General features: G+C 36.1%; 1 protein-coding gene across 1 annotated transcript in view; it reads right to left on the bottom strand.

The window, feature by feature from the left end:
• The window catches only part of UTRN (utrophin), a 556,038-nt gene that overhangs the window by 140,323 nt on the left and 395,273 nt on the right, over nucleotides 1–20,442 (bottom strand). The window contains 1 exon segment of the mRNA XM_070376815.1: nucleotides 13,747–13,903. Coding sequence (XP_070232916.1) covers nucleotides 13,747–13,903 — 157 coding nt within the window.

Below are 20,442 nucleotides of genomic sequence, written 5' to 3'. Positions count from 1 at the left end.
TGCCCTTTATTTTATAAGATCTGTAATAAATTATTTTCAATTAAAAAATATGCTTTTAAGAAAAGACTGCCAAAAGGAATCAAGTTCATTTATAATGGAACAAATTACAATTTTTGAACAGCATTATTAAGAATTTCAAATGTGTTTTAGAAGCAAACTTTTCATATCTATAGTGATCATAAAACTTTTGAATTATGTTTTACATCAATGAGAATCTAGATTTACTTGTAAAATGCAATTCAGGACATCTCTGAAGCTAGAGTTACTTATAAAATTAATACATGACAACATAGTTACCAAATGAGAGACTCTACATGTTTATGCCACTCCCTATGATTGGTAGGGATCTTAACTCATCTAGCTTTTTTTTTCTTTCAATGTTTATAGCAACTTTATTCACAATTGTTTCAAATTGGAAAAAACTCAAATATCCTCCATCTACTGCAGAATGGGCAGAAAAATGGTATGTCAATATAATGGAACACTCAGTTCAGTTCAGTTCAGTTCAGTCCCTCAGTCGTGTCTGACTCTGCAACCTCATGAATTGCAGCACACCAGGCCTCCCTGTCCATCACCAACTCCTGGAGTTCACTCAAACTCACGTCCATCGAGTCAGTGATGCCATCCAGCCATCTCATCCTTTGTCGTCCCCTTCTCCTCCTGCCCCCAATCCCTCCCAGCATCAGAGTCTTTTCCAATGAGTCAACTCTTCACATGAGGTGGCCAAAGTACTGGAGTTTCAGCTTTAGCATCATTCCTTCCAAAGAAATACCAGGGCTGATCTCCTTCAGAATAGACTAGTTGGGTCTCCTTGTAGTCCATGAGACTCTCAAGAGTCTTCTCCAACACCACAGTTCAAAAGCATCAATTCTTCGGCGCTCAGCCTTCTTCACAGTCCAACTCTCACATCCATACATGACCACAGGAAAAACCATAGCCTTGACTAGACGGACCTTTGTTGGCAAAGTAATGTCTCTGCTTTTGAATATGCTATCTAGGTTGGTCATAACTTTCCTTCCAAGGAGTAAGCGTCTTTGAATTTCATGGCTGCACTCACCATCTGCACCATCTGCAGTGATTTTGGAGCCCAAAAAAATAAAGTCTGACACTGTTTCCACTGTTTCCCCATCTGTTTCCCATGAAGTGATGGGACCGGATGCCATGCTCTTCGTTTTCTGAATGTTGAGCTTTAAGCCAAGTTTTTCACTCTCCACTTTCATTTTCATCAAGAGGCTTTTTAGTTCCTCTTCACTTTCTGCCACTACTCAGCAATAAAGAGGAACAAAATCTTTTAAGAAAAATGTTTTTATAGCCATCAAGCTGTACGTTATATCCCCCAAATTTATTTATCTTATAACTAAAAGTCTGTATCTTTTGACTGTCTTCACCTGTTTCTACCAATCTCTTCTCTCACTTCTGACAGCCACCAATCTGTTCTCTTTTAAGGTGTCAAATTTCTACACAATAGTGAAGCTCAAGCACTGGGAGAATCTAGTGGTACTCAGCACAAGAGGGTAAAATAATAAGCTATATTTTAAAATCTACCTCAACAATCAAAGATATTCCAAATCCTTTCCCCTCATAAAAAAATCTTTCCCACTCTTGTTTTGAATAATGTTGGCAGTATTAAGACAGGAAGAAGGTAACCTCTTAACTGACTACAATATTAAGGCATAAAGAAGTATAATGGTATTGATAAATTTTCTTACAACTTCAACCATGTTATTTCCAGCTCTTGAAGAAAGATTGTTGATTACATTTCTGTCAGCAATTACCTTTATTAAAGATTCAGCTATATAAAGTAGAAATATCTTCAAAATGTATTTCTTTTTTGAAAAAAAAAAAGGGATTATAGAGAGATAAAGAGGAAAAAGGAACATTCATATCAAAGGACCTTTATTTTGGGGTATTTTCATTCACTCGACATTCAACAAATATTGACTTAGCATCTAGAGTGCTAGAAGTAGACAAAGACACAATAGAAAATGAGTAATTGGGTGATTATAAATGCTACAGAAAAAGAGAAAAGCAGAAGAGAATTAGAGAGTTTAGGAGTATTGGGATGGGGATTACAATTCAAGTAGAGAAGTCTAAGTAGGCTTCATTAAGAAGGTGCTATAACATGAAAAGATGCTCAACATCACTCATTATCAGAGAAATGCAAATCAAAACCCCAATGAGGTACCATTTCACGCCAGTCAGAATGGCTGTGATCCAAAAGTCTACAAGCAATAAATGCTGGAGAGGGTGTGGAGAAAAGGGAACCCTCTTACACTGTTGGTGGGAATGCAAACTAGTACAGCCACTATGGAGAACAGTGTGGAGATTCCTTAAAAAACTGGAAATAGAACTGCCTTATGACCCAACAATCCCACTGCTGGGCATACACACTGAGGAAACCAGAAGGGAAAGAGACACGTGTACCCCAATGTTCATCGCAGCATTGTTTATAACAGCCAGGACATGGAAGAAACCTAGATGTCCATCAGCAGATGAATGGATAAGAAAGCTGTGGTACATATACACAATGGAATATTACTCAGCCATTAAAAAGGATACATTTGAATCAGCTCTAATGAGCCAATTATACAGAGTGAAGTAAGCCAGAAAGAAAAACACCAATACAGTATACTAATGCATATATATGGAATTTAGAAAGATGGTTAACAATAACCCTGTATGTGAGACAGCAAAAGAGACACAGATGTATAAAACAGTCTTTTGGACTCTGTGGGAGGCGGGGGGATGATTTGGGAGAATGGCATTGAAACATGTATAATATCATATAAGAAACGAATCGCCAGTCCAGGTTTGATGCAGGATACAGGATGCTTGGGGCTGGTGCACTGGGATGACCCAGAGGGTTGGTATGGGGAGGGAGGTGGGAGGGGGGTTCAGGATTGGGAACACGTGTACACTCGTGGCAGATTCATGTTGATGTATGGCAAAGCCAATACAATATTGTAAAGTAGATAGCCTCTAATTAAAATAAATAAATTGAAAAAACAAAAAGAAATTAAAAAAAAAAAGAAGGTGCCATAGAGCAAACATTTGAAAGCAGTGGAGAATTAACCACATAAATATCAGGGAAAAGGCATTCCAGGCATAGCAGTCAGCATGGTGCTGTGACTGAAGGCACAGCATGGCTGAAATCAGCATATAAGAGAAAAAATAGTAAAATGAGACAAGCAAGGTGTGAGTGGGAGGTAGGTCAGATTATGCAGGGTTCTGGAGACCATTATGAGAACTGTAGCTTTCATTCTGAATGAGAAAGGAAGTCACTATAGACTTCTGATTTATTTGAATATGAATACTCTGGCTGTTGTGCTGAGAACAACAGAGGTGTACTTGTAGCTCTGAACAGCTGGTAAAAAGTAGACAGATTCAAATTCTATGTTCTGAACATACAGCCAACAAGATTTCCAAAAGATTTCCAACAAGAGTAACAGACTGAGTATGCAAGAAAGGCGTGATTGAAGGTGATTTTTTTTTTTTACCTAGCAGTCAGAATAGGATTCTATCAACTGAAATGAGGAAGACTGGTTAGATCAAGTTTTGAGGGGCAGGTTCAGGAATTCAGTTCAGACATACTAATTTGGAAATGTCTATTAGATTCCCAGATGGAGATGGTATGAAAACATATAAATTTGAGAGTGACCATATAGTGACACATAAAACTCATCAGGAGGTCAGACGAATGAATGAACTCATCAGGAGTTCAGGAAGGAATGAATATAGAGAAGCTGGCATGGCCTGAACCACAATGCATCTCAATTTTAGAAGGCTGAGGAAAGAAGGAGCAACTAGCAAAGGAAACTGAGAAGGAGCTACAAGTAAGGTGAAAAGAAAATCATGATATAGTAGTATCTTAGGAGCCAGGTAGAGAGACAGAAGTACTGTTAGTGAGCCAACAGGAAAAAGAGGACCAAAAAATGTCACAAGTCAGCCAACATTAACAAACAGCGACATAAGTTACGATGAGGGACATATGACTCAAGAGTCGGGGCTCAGGGTGGCTTACTTGAGAAAAGAGATGCTTGTGGTAAGTTTAAGAGGCTTTTGTTCTCGTAAAAGTGCCGCTTTATGATTGTCAAAACATACACTGTTTTTCTTTTGGATGCAAGCAGCTCTGGCTATAAAATTTGCAGAGCCCAGTGTACAGTGAAGTTGCAAGGCCCCTTTTCCAAATATTACTAAGAATTTCAAGATGGAGGCAGCAGAGCATTAAATCAAGTGCAGAGCCCTTCAAAGAACAGAACCTTGTGTGATGGTGACTGCATGGGACACACACCCACGACAGAAGGCATCTGAACTATAGTAAATACAAGTATTGCTGGTACAGCAGGCTTTCTGAGCTTCTGGTTTCAGAAAAGCACTTAACTGCTTACTAGAGAATGCAAGCAGAAAAAAAAAAAATGACACAAACATAAGGAGAATCTGTTAGAACGTAATTTACTTTTCTCCCCAACTTGCTTTCAAAGCTAAATCAGCATATATGGATCTGAAGTCATTACAGTATGACAGCAAAAAAGGGCACAAGAGTCGTTAAATTTGATAGCACTAATAAAACTACATGAAAAAAGGCAAAGAAAACAAGCTTACTTCTCATTGGTATGCAGACAAAAAAAATTTTTTTTTTTTTAAAGAATCTCCATAGTGTTTTAAGAGTTTTGGTTAACATCTCTGAATGAACATTTAATATATAAATTCATTTTGGTTCTACCCCATTGACATAAAAAATGATGCTTGAATCAGAAGACCAAGTATGAATGCTAAAACTAAGACAGGAATCCTCAAGCTTCTCACAGTAATAAAACAGTAGTCTTTCCTACATTTAAAAAATATGTGCATATATAAATGTATCCCTTCATCTAGCAAATATATTTAGTGTTTACTATTACAAGGCATGATATTAGGTCCTGAACTTGTATTCTCTTTCTCCTTCAGCCTTGTTCTAAATATAATCAGAAAGAGAATGAGCAACATCTCTTGCTCTGTTGCATACTCCAAGTCACACCGAGTCATGGCCAGTTTTGAGGATTTTCCCTCCAGGAGTTTTGATAACACTCTTTAGTGAATTTTTATTCCAAGGTCTCTTTCCAGCTCAAAAGCTACATACTTGTTCTATGGAGCTTTTCCAATCTTCTCAAGTACAAACAGCCTTGATTCATCTGTATCTTCCTGGCTGTGTATACATACTCACATCACAGCGATTTTGATATCTACTGTAGTCACTTGTTTTTGAGCCTGTTTCTGTTCTTAGATGATGAAGTCTGTGACAGCAAAAACAGTCTTAGGAATTGACGCATGCTCAGCACCTAGCAAGGAATGTAGCAAACATCAGGGGCAACTTGGAAGTCTCCTGAATGAATAAATGAACTGTTTGATAAATGAAACTATCTCTCAGCTAAATATGACCAGAGGCAGTTTATTAGGAAAGGGCGGAATGAAAGGGAGAACCATATGGCTTGGTTTCATGGACCTCAACTTGCCTACATCTGTTGTCCACTCTTCAATTTCACCACTAGGCAGTGATAATTATTAGGCTGCCTTGCCTTTCCCTCTAAACTTAGATATTCTATGGCCCTTTGGGGTGAGGTTCTCAATGCCCATGTCAGGCTTGGGAGGCAAGTCAACTGCAGTCAGCTGAATGGGTAGGTAGGTGCAGACTCACTTACAGAACTGTTGCTTTTTAGGTCTTTCACACAGTCTTAGTTTACAAACCTTAGATGGCTGTGTTTTTGATAAGAAAGAAGTCAACACAGGGGCAAAGGCTGAAGGGGAACTTGGGAAATAATTTAATCAATTTTAGAAAAAGACCAACTTTTCACATTAGGTAACATTATAACAGAGGAACCAGAGATCAAATTGCCAACATCTGCTGGATCATTAAAAAAGAAAAACATCTATTTCTGCTTTATTGACTATGCCAAAGCCTTTGACTGTGTGGATCACAATAAACTGTGGAAAATTCTGAAAGAGATGGGAATACCAGACCACCTGACCTGCCTCTTGAGAAACCTGTATGCAGGTCAGGAAGCAACAGTTAGAACTGGACATGGAACAACAGACTGGTTCCAAATAGGAAAAGGAGTTCATCAAGGCTGTATATGTCACCCTGTTTATTTAACTTATAGGCAGAGTATATCATGAGAAACGCTGGGCTGGAGGAAGCACAAGCTGGAATCAAGATTGCCGGGAGAAATATCAGTATCCTCAGATATGCAGATGACACCACCCTTATGGCAGAAAGTGCAGAAGAACTACAAGGCCTCTTGATGAAAGTGAAAGTGGAGAGTGAAAAAGTTGGCTTAAAGCTCAACATTCAGAAAACGAAGATCATGGCATCTGTCCCATCACTTCATGGCAAATAGATGGGGAAACAGTGGAAACAGTGTCAGACTTTATTTTTCTGGGCTCCAAAATCACTGCAGATGGTGACTGCAGCCATGAAATTCAAAGACACTTACTCCTTGGAAGAAAAGTTATAACCAACCTAGATAGCATATTAAAAAGCAGAGACATTACTTTGTCGACAAAGGTCCGTCTAGTCAAGGCTATGGTTTTTCCAGTAGTCATGTATGAATGCAAGAGTTGAACTGTGAAGAAGGCTGAGCGCCGAAGAATTGATGCTTTTGAACTGTGGTGTTGGAGAAGACTCTTGAGAGTCCCTTGGACTGCAAGGAGATCCAACTAGTCCATTCTAGAGGAGATCAGGCCTGGGTGTTCTTTGGAAGGAATGATGCTAAAGCTGAGACTCCAGCACTTTGGCCACCTCACGCGAAGAGTTGACTCATTGGAAAAGACTCTGATGCTGGGAGGGATTGGGGGCAGGAGGATAAGGGGACGACAGAGGATGAGATGGCTGGATGGCATCACCGACTCGATGGACGTGAGTCTGAGTGAACTCGGGAGTTGGTGATGGACAGGGAGGCCTGGTGTGCTGCGATTCATGGAGTCACAAAGAGTCGGACATGATTGAGCGACTGAACTGAACTGAACTGAACTAAACTGAACATTATAACATGGCAAAACCTTGAAATTACAGGTTTTCAGGCAAAGAGTAGCAGGGAGAATAACATATTTAATAGGGAGAATAAACACACACACACACACACACTCTAAATTTAAAGGTGGCATGTTTCCGTTTTAAACACAATGTTCAAATTTGTTATTTTAATGAGTAAACTTGCAAATATATCTTGGCAATTCAGTTTAAGGTGCAAATGTCCTGATTTTTATATAACGAGGTTTGAATATAGGAATTAAATTGAATTAAGCAAAGGACAGAGTAGCCCTGAAGGAATGGAAAAACTCATAATATCTTGCACCTGAATCATACACTTTCAATTATTCTGGGTGATTTCCTTCTCTAAAATCAAGCATGCATTACATTGCAGAAAGAGCATTAGAGCTCTGATAACTGTCCCTATATAACTTAGTATATACACTTTTATGAAAATGAAGTGCAAAGCAAAAACTGAATCTGCAATTTTATCCAATCTTCAAGTATCTGACTGAAGTAATTTCATAACATTACAAATGAATGCTATATATATTATATGTGCTTTCTAAGTAATTGCTGATTGAACAATAATCTCACACTTTTGAAAGTGAAGCTACATATAAGGGATTTTATTTCCCAAAAAACTTTTAAAATTATACTAAGTAGAAAAATTAAACTTTTTCAATGTATTCTAAAAGTCATTAGAAATATTATACATTTTATAGTAGTAATTTATTTCAACATTTAAGGGTATTAAACTTGGACCTACATGAGGAAAAAAGATAATATGATTGTATTATTTACCAAACAGAAACCTAAAAAGTTTAGAGCATGATTTCTGCTTAATGTAACAGGTTGACCCTAGATTGTAATGGGAAGCTAGTTCTGCTGGACAGTAAATAACAGATATTAATATGGTTTTATTTAATTAGCTAAAACAACTCATATAGCCTATGACAGTTTTAAACAAAATAAATATAATCAAAACTATCAAGACAGATTCTCAGCAGTTATGGGAGATGAGACCAGCCACCATTTACTGTGGACCAGGTGCCAAGCCAAACACTTTACCATCAAGGCACTTTGACTTATGATTATGATTTAACAAGTTGGCCTATGATGGGCTGTTAAAACATTGAACAAAGTATTTATTAGAATTATTGCTGAAAATCTATCAGTGTTCTAAGTCACTGGTTAAAACATCCAAGAAAGTATAGATATTTAATTAAGGGTTCAAAATGTATTGATGTTTCAGAATATCAGTTCCTGGGACATTTACATAACAGAAGGAAAAGATGTCAATCCATGAGTCACGCATTTCCCTGTATAAGACAGATTGTTGAGCCAAGCCTTTGCTATGGGGGCTTTCTGCTTGCTCATTGCCTAGGACTGCTACATTTTTCCAGAAGCATCAACCCTACTAGCTTCTTTGCTTTTCTGCGTTGTTTCTGATCCACAGAATGTCTGTTGTATTTTGGAGTCCAATTTTGCCATGTTTGATTTTTCTGTTTTTAACATTTTATCTGTAATTGTTAGGCATTTGAGCGGATGAGGTGCTTCTGAAATATGACCTTACAGTATCATTCTAACTGAAGTCTCAGAGCCATCACCTAAATATTTAAATGTATATTTCTTCTGGATACAGTCATAAGCATAGAGCATTTAGGTATAAGAATAACTGAAATATGTTACTGAAGTAGTGGCTGTGTCTTACTGCCCTCTGTATATTTAGTATCAATTCAAAATATAAGTCATTCTGTGAATAGTGGAGGTAGATAGATGGATGGATGGATGGATGGATGGAAGAAGGATGGATGATGAAGTGACTGGCACTGCTATTATCAAAGAACAGTTATGAAAAAGTGTCATTAAATCACTGATATACATGTAAAGTACTAGAGTATAAAAATATATGTGGGACTCAGAAAACTTTGAGAATATATGAGTTTCCATAAATCAACCTTTTTGTATCAGAGGTGACTGAACACATACATCTGAGATAAGTGAGTCTCTTACCATCTGCAACATTGAAAGTAGACTGGACCCAGGGTAAGGAAATGTAAATATAAAATAATGCATATTTTATATTTTATACATTTGTGCTCTTTTATTTACAAACACTCAAATATTGCCTTTCAAGGTAATTAGATTCATGGTTAAATATATATAATTTGCCTATTACTCTTAAATAAGTTGATTAAACGCAGTGTATGCACATTAGTTTTATGGGTTTGGCTTTTCCATGATAAGTTGTTTCTTTTATTATGAACAAGAAATAAATCACCTTCCAGTTTCTAAGTTCATATCTTATCCCATATAAATTCTCAAAAATATTGTTGTTTCAATGGCTTCATCCATTATTTTGAGGAGTCCAAGTTTGCTTAAGGCACCAATAGGCTAAAACAATAAGTATAGGTTATGATATTAAAACTTAGAGCACTCAAACATAATAATCTAAGGAAAAATATGAAATGCAGACAAAGAGCAACTAATATTAAAAATATACTATAAAATATAAGCTTAAGTCCTAGTTTAAAGAATAACTCCAACATCTGTTGCTTTACTTACTATGTGTACCCTGCTAAGTGGTCATATATAGTGATGATTAGACAATATGCCCCAAAGCTGGGATTACAAGGCTGGTGTGTGTATGTTGGGGGCAGGTGGGGGTGGTAACTGAAACCAGGTCTACCTAAGACCATGTGCTGGGTTCAATAACTCTGTATATAGTCAGGTCCAACATAAGTTGTCTCAGAATAGAGAATAATACACCACTATCTAAGTGAGATGAGCCAAAGAAAGTTTTCAGTGAACTTGAATACATATACTGCTGAGGATATGGGTTAAATCATCAGATGCCTACCCATAATTATTTTCTCCAAATTCTTCAAATAAATTTTTGACATCAGATTTTGACCTTATTGGAAGCAACTTTTGAGTCATCTAAAGCACATTGAGTTTTCTGCACGTAGTGACTCTACATCCACCTAAGGTACTGAGACACAGGTTTGTTTTTCACTTTGTATATAATAATGCCACTGGAAATTTTAATGTAAAACTTAAGTGCTAATTAAGTGTAACATCAGCACAGGTGGTTATTTGGGGCATCTGGCAGATGTGTATTTTTGTCTTGTCCATAACGTAACATATGGTGTCACTTTCTAAACTGATTTTTAAAAGACTTCTGTGCAATGACATTCAAGACTTGCATTTATGTGATCATATCTCCTGGAATAATTAACAAATCAGAGTAAATTTCTTTGTCTTTTACTTAAAAAAATCCATCTAGTAATCTCTAGACATTCTAACTGAGCACACAGAGATTATATCAAATTTATTCAACTTCTTTAAATAGTACAGTGTGATTTAAAATAAAATAATTCAGATAGCCACCTATAAAATGAGTGTGAGTTTGAAATAAAATACAAGGTCTCCCCTCTTTCTAAAGGAACATTTCAGAAAATAAAATATCTTGCCTAATATTAATATCAAACCACACAAGGGTTGAATTTCATTGTCCTAACTAGGTAAGTCAAAAGGCAAGAGTTCTTTGAAGTTAAAAAGATTTTTTAAACTTTATTATGACAATTAAAGACCTAAAATAGCAAGTCAGTAAAAAAAAAAATTACAGAGTTTGTAATAATAGGAAAAACTAAAAGACTAAATGCTAAATTTAATGCTAAGCATATCTGTAAAAATTAATTTAAAAATTATTTTGTGTTATGTTTAAAGCTATACCATAATGTTATAATTGAAGAGAACTCTACAACCCATTAAAGAAAGAAAATTGGTAATAAATGTACACATGAACTGAAAACATGCATAGATTATAACCAAAGGACCAAAGTAAGGGTTAGAGAAATGGATGATTAGGCAGACAACCAGAGATCTGGGACAGCAATGTGCAGTTCACAGCTGAGCTACAAACCTTGTTGGCAATGATTTCTCACCGCACAGAGAAGACACAGGAACTCCAAGGTGGAGAAGGACAAACGTAAGTTCTCCCTGCCTGCCAGGCCCATGTCTGTTTTTTGTACCAGTGCGGCACCCCACTCCAGAACTCTTGCCTGGAAAATCCCATGGATGGAGGAGCCTGGAATGCTGCGGTCCACGGGGTCACTGAGGGTTGGACACGACTGAGCGACTTCACTTTCACTTTTCACTTTCATGCATTGAAGAAGGAAATGGCAACCCACTCCAGTGTTCTTGCCTGGAGAATCCCAGGGACGGGGGAGCCTGGTGGGCTGCCATCTATGGGGTTGCACAGAGTCGGAAACGACTGAAGCGACTTAGCAGCAGCAGCAGCAGCAGTCCTTCTACTACTGTGCTACAAAGTGCCAGGTGCACACTAAGTAAATGTTGAGTATTTGCTAGAAGTGAAGGAAGGAGGAAGGAAAACTCAGATATGAAATCATATGCTTCTTATAAATAAGGGGACTGGACTGAATTATTTCTTGGGTTCCTTTCAGTCCTAACAATTGATAATTCTAAGTTGTACACACACACACATGATTTGCTTGATAAAAAGCATATGAAGGCCGGGGGAAAAGATATCTCCAAATACCCAGGAAAGAAAAATCTTGCCTGAAACATAGAGCTACCACAGGTACATCCAAATGGATTTTGATTTTAAGAAAAGACTGAGGACAGAATACTGGCAAGGCGGAGGTTTTACTACACTTGGACTATTCTACGTCTATAGCCGACAAGGTTCAGTAAGAAAAGTAAACTCATATTACATGTAGGTGTCACATCTTTCAATATTGCCTTGTTTGTACTAACACACAGGGATTCACCCTGCTTGTAATAATTTATGGCAATTAGAAACATTACTCTTGGCAGTTAGGAAAGAAGGTTACTTTTTACCGAATGTGACAGTATTGGTAGAAGGGCTTTTAAAGAGCTAACCAAATTTAAATAAGGCCATTCATTGGGGTGGACCCTAATCCAGTATAACAGGGGTCCTTATAAAAAGAGGGCATTTTGACCAGTTTTAAGACACAGATACCCACAAAGTGGACATCATGTAAAGACACAGGGAGAAGACAGCCATCTACAACCCAAGGAGAGGGGCCTCAGAAGAAACCCACCCTGCTTGCATCTTGACTTCAGATTTCTAGACTCTAGAAATATGACAAAATAAATGTCTGATGTTTAAAACACCTATTTAGGAACTTTGTTATGGTGGACCTAGCAAACTGATACATTTCCACAAACTTCACTCTAAAATCTATTGCCTAAGTTATTTTTCCTAGCATCTTCACCTCAGTTCCCAAAGTAAAATATGAAGCTTTCATCAAAACATTAATAATATATAATATTAAGAGAATTTATAGTTTTGGATCATTGATAAATTTAGAAGGTAGACTATGATAAAATATGTTCTACAATCTAGAATCAACATGAACCTGTAAAAGGAAAAATCATTTCCTACCTCAAGATTTCAGTTTTAATCAAAATGGTAGTACAGTCACAAACACATTTTATTCCTTAACAAAACAATTCTATTAGAAGAGCTTTGTAATATTCCATTTCATCACTAATACCTGAATCCTCAAAATGGGTACATGAATAATCAATAGAAGACAAAGCTGAAAAATGTAAGGAGACATTGATTTTTTAAATCAGTAATTTAAAATCTTCTACCATTATTATTACATACTGTATCTTCCTTTTTATCTCAATCTTAGAGCTATTTCTATACTATATTCTCTTAAAGTACAAAGAGAAAATTTACCCAAATGGTAACTTGAATAACCTGATCGCAAGCATTTGAAATAAAATAAATCCCAGGATCTTATCATTTTGCATTGAAGCAGTTTATAACATAGAAGACATCTTCCTTTAGAAGAAGCATATGTTAGTGTTTGTCATTTTTTAAAATGGGAACAGAGTTCTAACATCACAGCAAAATGTAAAGATTTAGAATAAGAACTTGTGTTGCATGTGAAGAGTAAAACAATATAACAAAACAAGGTGATATGTGATATATGAGAAAATGGGTATGAAGAGATATAAAATAAATGAATAGAAAGTTAATGAGGCAAACAATTTAAATAATTCAAGGACATAACAGTCAATGTGTCACTTGATAATATTCAGTATATCTGCTTTTCGAAGTAAAAGTACAAATTTGCATAGAGATAGATATTTAAACAGAATAAAAATGCAAGTTTTTTTTTTTTTTTTTTAATGCAAGAGTTTAAGATTAAAAAAAAAAGAAAGAAAGAAAACTCCACAAACCTGTAAAACAGTTTTAAACACAAAGGTCTTCATTTGCTTTTGGACTTATATCTATACTATTTTCTCACTACAAGTCCTTATTTTTCTCCAGTTTCATTTAACAAAACAAAATAGTTTGTAACTCTTTATGACTCTTTAACTTCTGAATTTAAGATTAACTTAGAGTAAATATTTCCCCAATATAATATATTAACAATTTAAAATCTATAAGGAATAGATGAATTTCATGATCAGCTAAGAATACTATTATGCTTTAGATACCTGCAACATTTGAAAAACTCTTCAGTTAAATATGAAGAGAAAACTTAATCTGAAACAAAAGGGAGCAAGGCATGCAATTTCAATAAGATGCCTAAATACTAGTAATTAGAAACAGAGGGAGGAAAAAAAAATCCTGTCATAATTGGTTCCACTAACATATTTATTTTATTTGGAATATTTACTTCACAAAATAAAAATGAACAAAGAAAGGTACCCACTGTATGTGGTCAACTTACTTTACAATGATCATATTGGAGCTGTAAGGCTGGGACATCCCCTCCAACAGGCATTTGTTTCTTAAGCTCTTCATCTTTCATATTCAGCCATTTGATCAGTTCTTCTAAAGACGTCAGCAATCTGTTCCATTTCTCAGCACTGGCCTCCAAATGAGCCCTGTTGAGAGATAACACTGACCACATTTAAACATTTGAAATGCATCTGAAAAATTACATACCCTCCTTTGGCCTAATAATCTTGTATAACGAACTAATGCTCACATCTAAGAAAGAGACTGACACTTTATAAAAAGGATATATATTTCCTGTAAAAAATAGTTCTTTTGAATAAGCTAGACTAGTCAGGATGTGTTTGTAGTATTTGTCAAAAGTTAAAACATACACCTCCATGTCACAAAGGCATCTATAAGGCTTTCAAGAAGAATGCCCATGACATAATGCAAAATTAAGCAAGTTTCAATAGTTTATATATGGTGTATATGCACATTCAAATGTAACTTTTTTCATTTCTTCTATCTATATAGGAAGAGAGGTATACAAGAAATTATATGTATATAAAATGTTTAGAAAGACACATACCAGATGTAGTTACTACTAAGAGCAAATTAGCCACTTAATTTTTATATATTTTGGTACTAATTGAGTATATTCAACAGGCTTATGTGATTTTTCTTTCCAAAAAAGCTAATTTTGAGAGGGATTACTAATGTCTTAATTTCTCTCATAGTCAAATAAATTACTGAAAGCAGAATATCACCAATATTTATCTCAGAATATTGAAAAACAATAAGACATTACTTGGACAGAACACTATTTGGCTTTTGGATGACTGATATCTAGTGACATATGTCCACTGTGAAAAGAAAATAATTGGTCAAAAACCATTGATTGCATTATTTATACTCTGAATCAAAGATAAGGTCTTTATTCCAGTAAAAATTTCTGTTTTTAACACAAAGTTCCTTAAGATTCTTAAATTGTGAACTTATAATTAGGAAACTTTATTTAAGAAATACATTTTTATGTGATGAATATTTAAATAAGAGAAAAGCCTTTGAAAATAGACATGTAAACAAAAGACAAATTTGCTAGATGCTCCTGTTAGAGCCTTGGAGAAAGCCCAGTTATACAGCCTCAAGCCCACACCACATGGGTTTAAAAGGATGAATCAGTCAAAAGCAATTCAAAAGACTCAAGGAATCAGTGTTTCCTCATTCTTGCAGCAGACAGACCATGAACGTGGACTTACAAGCTAAACTGCATGAAATGGAATTACCTTGACTGTCCATGACCTTTCAGAATGAGAGAGGCAAGGCTAATGGAGACAGACATAAGCTTTGTTACATAACAGCTTCCAAAGACTAAAGATTTATGATAGATAAAGATGACTCATTTGGGGCAACCCCAGGGACATGAAACCTCTGTTGACCAGGCTTCACATCCTTTCATACACAACTTTTACCATAACACTGGCTTATGATCCACGCTTCCACAAAACCGCTGCTTCACTGAATGGTATAAAACAAATCAACCAAGCACAACTACTGTCTCTCAGACTGATCAGTGATTTCCTTTTTGGGAAAGGAAATCCGAACCTTTGTCTCAAAGCTAATAATAGCTTGCTCTAGCAAAAAGCAAATATTTCCCCAATGATCACATTAGGTGATCTCAGCAGTGGATATTCAACAATATCATAAGTCTTGTTTAAAAGTTCATAATGTGTTCAGAAGAACAACTACATATCTCTGATTTCTAGTTTATCTCTAATTCCTAAAAAATTGGCCACAGTCTAGCAGCCAATATTCTTGGCTAAAAGAAAAAAAATGGTAGTTCTGTATATCTCTAAAACACCAAGAATCTGCATTCAGTCAAACAAGACCAACTGTCCTGCAATCTATTTATAGTTCCATTGTCAACTGGTTAAGATAAAACAAACTCTTCAAACAACAAAATTCTATGTCTTATAAAACCAAGATATGAAATAATTTTTAGGAAAATTATAAATACAGAAAGAAGTTTAAATTATAAGTTTAAATCTTATAATTTAAATTTTTATTGTATTCTCTTGTATTTAAAGTCTTTTCTGTTCATTCTACAGGTGCTAAGATTGACCTCACATTACAAACTTGTGCTGTAATGAGATCCCAGTTCTGTTTGCTGGCCAACTTTTCTGTGTTCATATTGATTAATTTTAGGCCAAATATGTAATTACCTATCACTGATAATAATTTTACCTGGCACAGAACAGAACTAAATAATTTCAATTATGAAAGTGAAAGTTGCTCAGTCATACTCAACTCTTTGCAACCCCATGGACTATACAGTCCATTGAATTCTCTAGGCCAGAATATTGGAGTGGGTAGCCTTTCCCTTCTCCAGGAGATCTTCCCAACCCAAGGATTGAACCCAGGTGTTCTACATTGCAGCTGGATTCTTTACCAACTGAGCTACAAGGTAAGCCCAAGAACACTGGAGTGGGTAGCCTATACCTTCTCCAGCTAATCTTCCTGACGTAAGAATCAAACCAGGGTCTCCTGCATTGCAGGCAGATTCTTTAGCAACTGAGCTATTAGGGAAGATATTAACTGAAAATTCTCTCTGCCAGTTACAAAGCATTTTGTCAACTATATTTGGTGCAATTTCTTTCCAATATTTTTAAATCCCCCAAATAAATAGACAAATAAACAACGGCTAGAAATCAGAAGTCCTTAGTCAATCAATAAGTGCTTGAGTGTCTTTGTGTGCAAAACACTGATGCACACACCCTGACCTCTTATTTTAGATTATTTGATCCTGCATCTTCAATATCTATAGTTTAGCGCTTTAATCAATAACCAAACCAGACATTACATTCCTTTGAAAGCCAATTACATACTCATTGTATTGAAGAGCATGCAAAAGTCTTTTCCAGTGCAATTAACTTTTTGACTGCACAGGGATAATGAAATTGATCACTGAAATCTATGGCATATGGGACCTGAATAACTCTTTATAAAGATGAAGGAAATACATTTTTAAGAGAGATACTGAAGTTACTTTGAAATAAATAAAAATAACATTTGCGTATGTGCTTCTCAGAATCTTTCCCTTTCCATAATAAAAAACAAGCTGATCTGACAGAATCTTTGCCTGGAAAATCTGTTCTGGTTATTCTCTGATAGATTATAAATATGTGTTTAGTGGATCACTACCATATGTCCAAATAAATGTATGCTTCTGTAGTAGCCTTCAGTGTCCTAGTTTCAATTTAATTCTTTCATCTTTCAAGATGAAAGCCTTTTCTTGGGCACTAGGTTGAATGGTTTACAAAAAGAAACCTTACATTTGTGTTTGGTGTAGTTGTACTTCTTTAATTTTACTTTAAACATTCTGAAGCTTGTATTTTCCCAAGACTACAGACAGCCAGTCATCAATCATGCTTTCAGAATCATCACTTAAAACATTTCTTTATCCCACACATATCTGCAGGTACTCACATTTTGGATAATAGACTTATTATACCCTCACCTGCTTCAGTTCATTCTTTGGGTACCTAACATGTGCAAAGCAATAGATACTTTCATTTTGCTATTAACTCAGAGTGATATCTACTACATAAAATGCTTTACAAAAGTTACTTCTTTTAGATTGAATAACTTATTTTACAACTTTGTAAACAATTTTAAGTGATGAGTTATTTTTAAAACTATAACATGAAAACATTTTAGAAGGTAAATAATCATTAAAAAGCACCTCATCATTTAAATATAGTAGAAAAGGAACTATGGATAAAACTATGTATTAATATACATTCTAAACCCTTAATTCTAAACCCAAAAAACTACTTATTATGTTTCTCAAAGAAGTATTTATTCCTTTTCCCAACATACAGAGACAAAAAAAGGAAAAAGAAAATAGAGTAAACAGTATGAGAGGGACATCTATTTTAAAAAAATATAGTTTTCCATTTTTTTTTTTTTCAATAAAAGCAAACACCTATGGAGCACTCCAGAGAAGGCAATGGCAACCCATTCCAGTACTCTTGCCTGGAAAATCCCATGGACGGAGGGGCCTAGTAGGCTGCAGTCCATGGGGTCGCAAAGAGTCGGACACGACTGAGCAACTTCACTTTCACTTTTCACTTTCATGCATTGGAGAAGGAAATGGCAACCCACTCCAGTGTTCTTGCCTGGATAATTCCAGGGATGGTAGAGCCTGGTGGGCTGCCGTCTATGGGGTCACACAGAGTTGGACACGACTGAAGTGACTTAGAAGCAGCAGCAGCAGCAGCATGGAGCACTTGCTCTGATATCAAGCACTACCCTGTTTCAGAAATATAAAGTTCTAGGGTCAAGTTGGAGAAGGAAATGGCAACCCACTCCTTGTTCTTGCCTGGAGAATCCCAAGGATGGGGGAGCCTGGTGGGCTGCCATCTATGGGGTCGCATAGAGTCGGGCACGACTGAAGCGACTTAGCAGCAGGGTCAAGTTAGGAGAAACAGAAGTAAACCAAATATACTCTGAGATAGGAAACCTCCTAAGAACTCTCTGAGGCAACTACAGCTCAGAGAAGAAAGAAATTTGCTCAAGAAGCCGTGGTGAGAATTTGGAATATTCATACTCAATTCTAAGCCCTTTATACTATGTTGCTTTCATCATGGAGAACACTCAAGAGGGCAGATAGAAACTGCCCAGATATATATGTAGACAAGGAAAGATACATTTGGAAAGTAGTAGGTCTGCCAAAGAATTTGATGATTCAAATTAAGAGGAGTAAAGATATACCATCCCTTGTTGTGTAAGGAAGGAATCGTGCTTGTGTTTGTGCTCACTTGCTCAGTCGTGTCCAACTCTTTGCGACCCGTGGACTATAGCCCACCAGGCTCCTCTGTCCATGGGATTCTCCCGGCAAGAATACTGGAGTGGGTTGTTATTTCCTACTTCAAGGGACCTTCCGAACCCAGGAATCGAACCCATGTATCTCATGTCTCCTGACTGGCAGGTGGATTCTTTACCACTGGTCACCAGGGAATGCACAGAATTAAATATCCACTTTGGCATTCTTACTACACAGAAACTTTTATTTCATGGTAAAACCCATAGACTATACGTTCAGTTATAATGAAAAAAAAAAAAAAAAAAAAACCTTCATTAGTGCAAAAATCACCAGGAACATTAAATATGAGATATTCCTGCTCCCAGAAAAGAAATTAAGACTGACTACAAGAAAAAAGTGGAGTTCTCAGAATTCAGACTGTTCTGAAAAGAACACCAAAGCTGTGCTTCCAACATTATAGCCACCAGCAACATGTGACAATTTCAGTTTAAAGCTTCAGGGGGGACTTCCTTGGTGATCCAGTGGCTAAGACTCTGAGCTCCCAGCACAGGGGGCCCAGGCTTGATCCCTGATCAGGGAACTAGATCCCATATGCCGCAACCAAGAGTTCTCATCCTGCAACTAAAGATCCTGCATGCTGCCACTAAAAAAAGAAAGAAAGAAAAGAAAAAAAATTCCATGTGCCACAATTAAGACTCAATGCTGTCAAGGAGTCAAATAAGTATTAATCTTAAGGTAACTAAAATAAGTGAAATGGGGAATTCGGTTCACCAGTTGCACTCGCCACATTTCAACTGCTCAACTTTCCACATACGGCTGATGGCTACTGTAGAGAACATGTCCATCACTGCAGAAAGTTTTACAGAGGAGCACTTAGCCAGAGGGAAAAATAAGGAAAGCTGCAGAATCTTCTTCTATGAGATTTGAGAGAAGAAAATTTTAGTAGTTTTACAACATGGCTAGCAAAATCAACTCGCTTAAGTTAAAAGCGGTGTCGATGACATGGTAAAAGTGTGGTAACATCAGATGTAATGATGATGTTAAAGGTTAATCTTCTCTAAGGGCTTTTAAAAAGGTGCTCTGAATCTTTAGGAGGCTCATAAAGGGAAGGGAAGATAGAATTTTATCTTTGAACTCTGTTTTCATTAGATTTGACAATTTCACTGGCCTTTGAAACCATATGTTAATAAGGATCCATATTAAACATCATTAAGCTGATAAGTGAGCATTTAATTAATATAATTCTAAATGACACAAATGTAACATAAAAGTTTAAGCCGTGGCATTCACATTACTGAATTTATTAGTAATTTCCAATTCACATTTTTTCCAGGAGGTAAAATATTGAATACCCTGTCAAAGTTCTTAACCACCTATCTTCTAGCTCAAGTTTCAAGTTACTAGCTATCTTTATATCCATCTAAATGGAATACATACTTGTAAGCATCATTTTTTGATTGCAGAAGAATAGTTGGCAAATTAGATGTCACTATTTTAAAGGTGTAGTTGAAGTTATCTGCAAAGACTTGAAAATAATATTTAAGATATTAACCCAAGGTGTTGAGCCACATATAATTCCATAGTTCTAATGACCACATCGTGGTCAAAGGAGGTAATATCAAGCATTTCTTATAGGCATGTGGAATGTTCAAAAATATTGACTGTCATTATGATCTTTGACAGATGTTCTCTTTTCTAAAAATGATAAATTGCAGCAAATACTTTCTGCCATGACAATATTGACTTCAGCACAATTACAGCACAATTTGAAAAAAGAATGTACAGAAAGGACATCTATCTGATGGCCTTATTTTCAGAAAAGAATGAAGCAAGGCTGCATGTCACGAAGATTTGGAGAGGTTTTGGGAGTTAAAGAGGAAT

The sequence above is a fragment of the Bos mutus genome, chromosome 9 (assembly GCF_027580195.1).
Source record: "Bos mutus isolate GX-2022 chromosome 9, NWIPB_WYAK_1.1, whole genome shotgun sequence".
NCBI classification, from domain to species: Eukaryota; Metazoa; Chordata; class Mammalia; order Artiodactyla; family Bovidae; genus Bos; species Bos mutus.
This window is presented reverse-complemented; position numbering and strand designations above follow the sequence as displayed.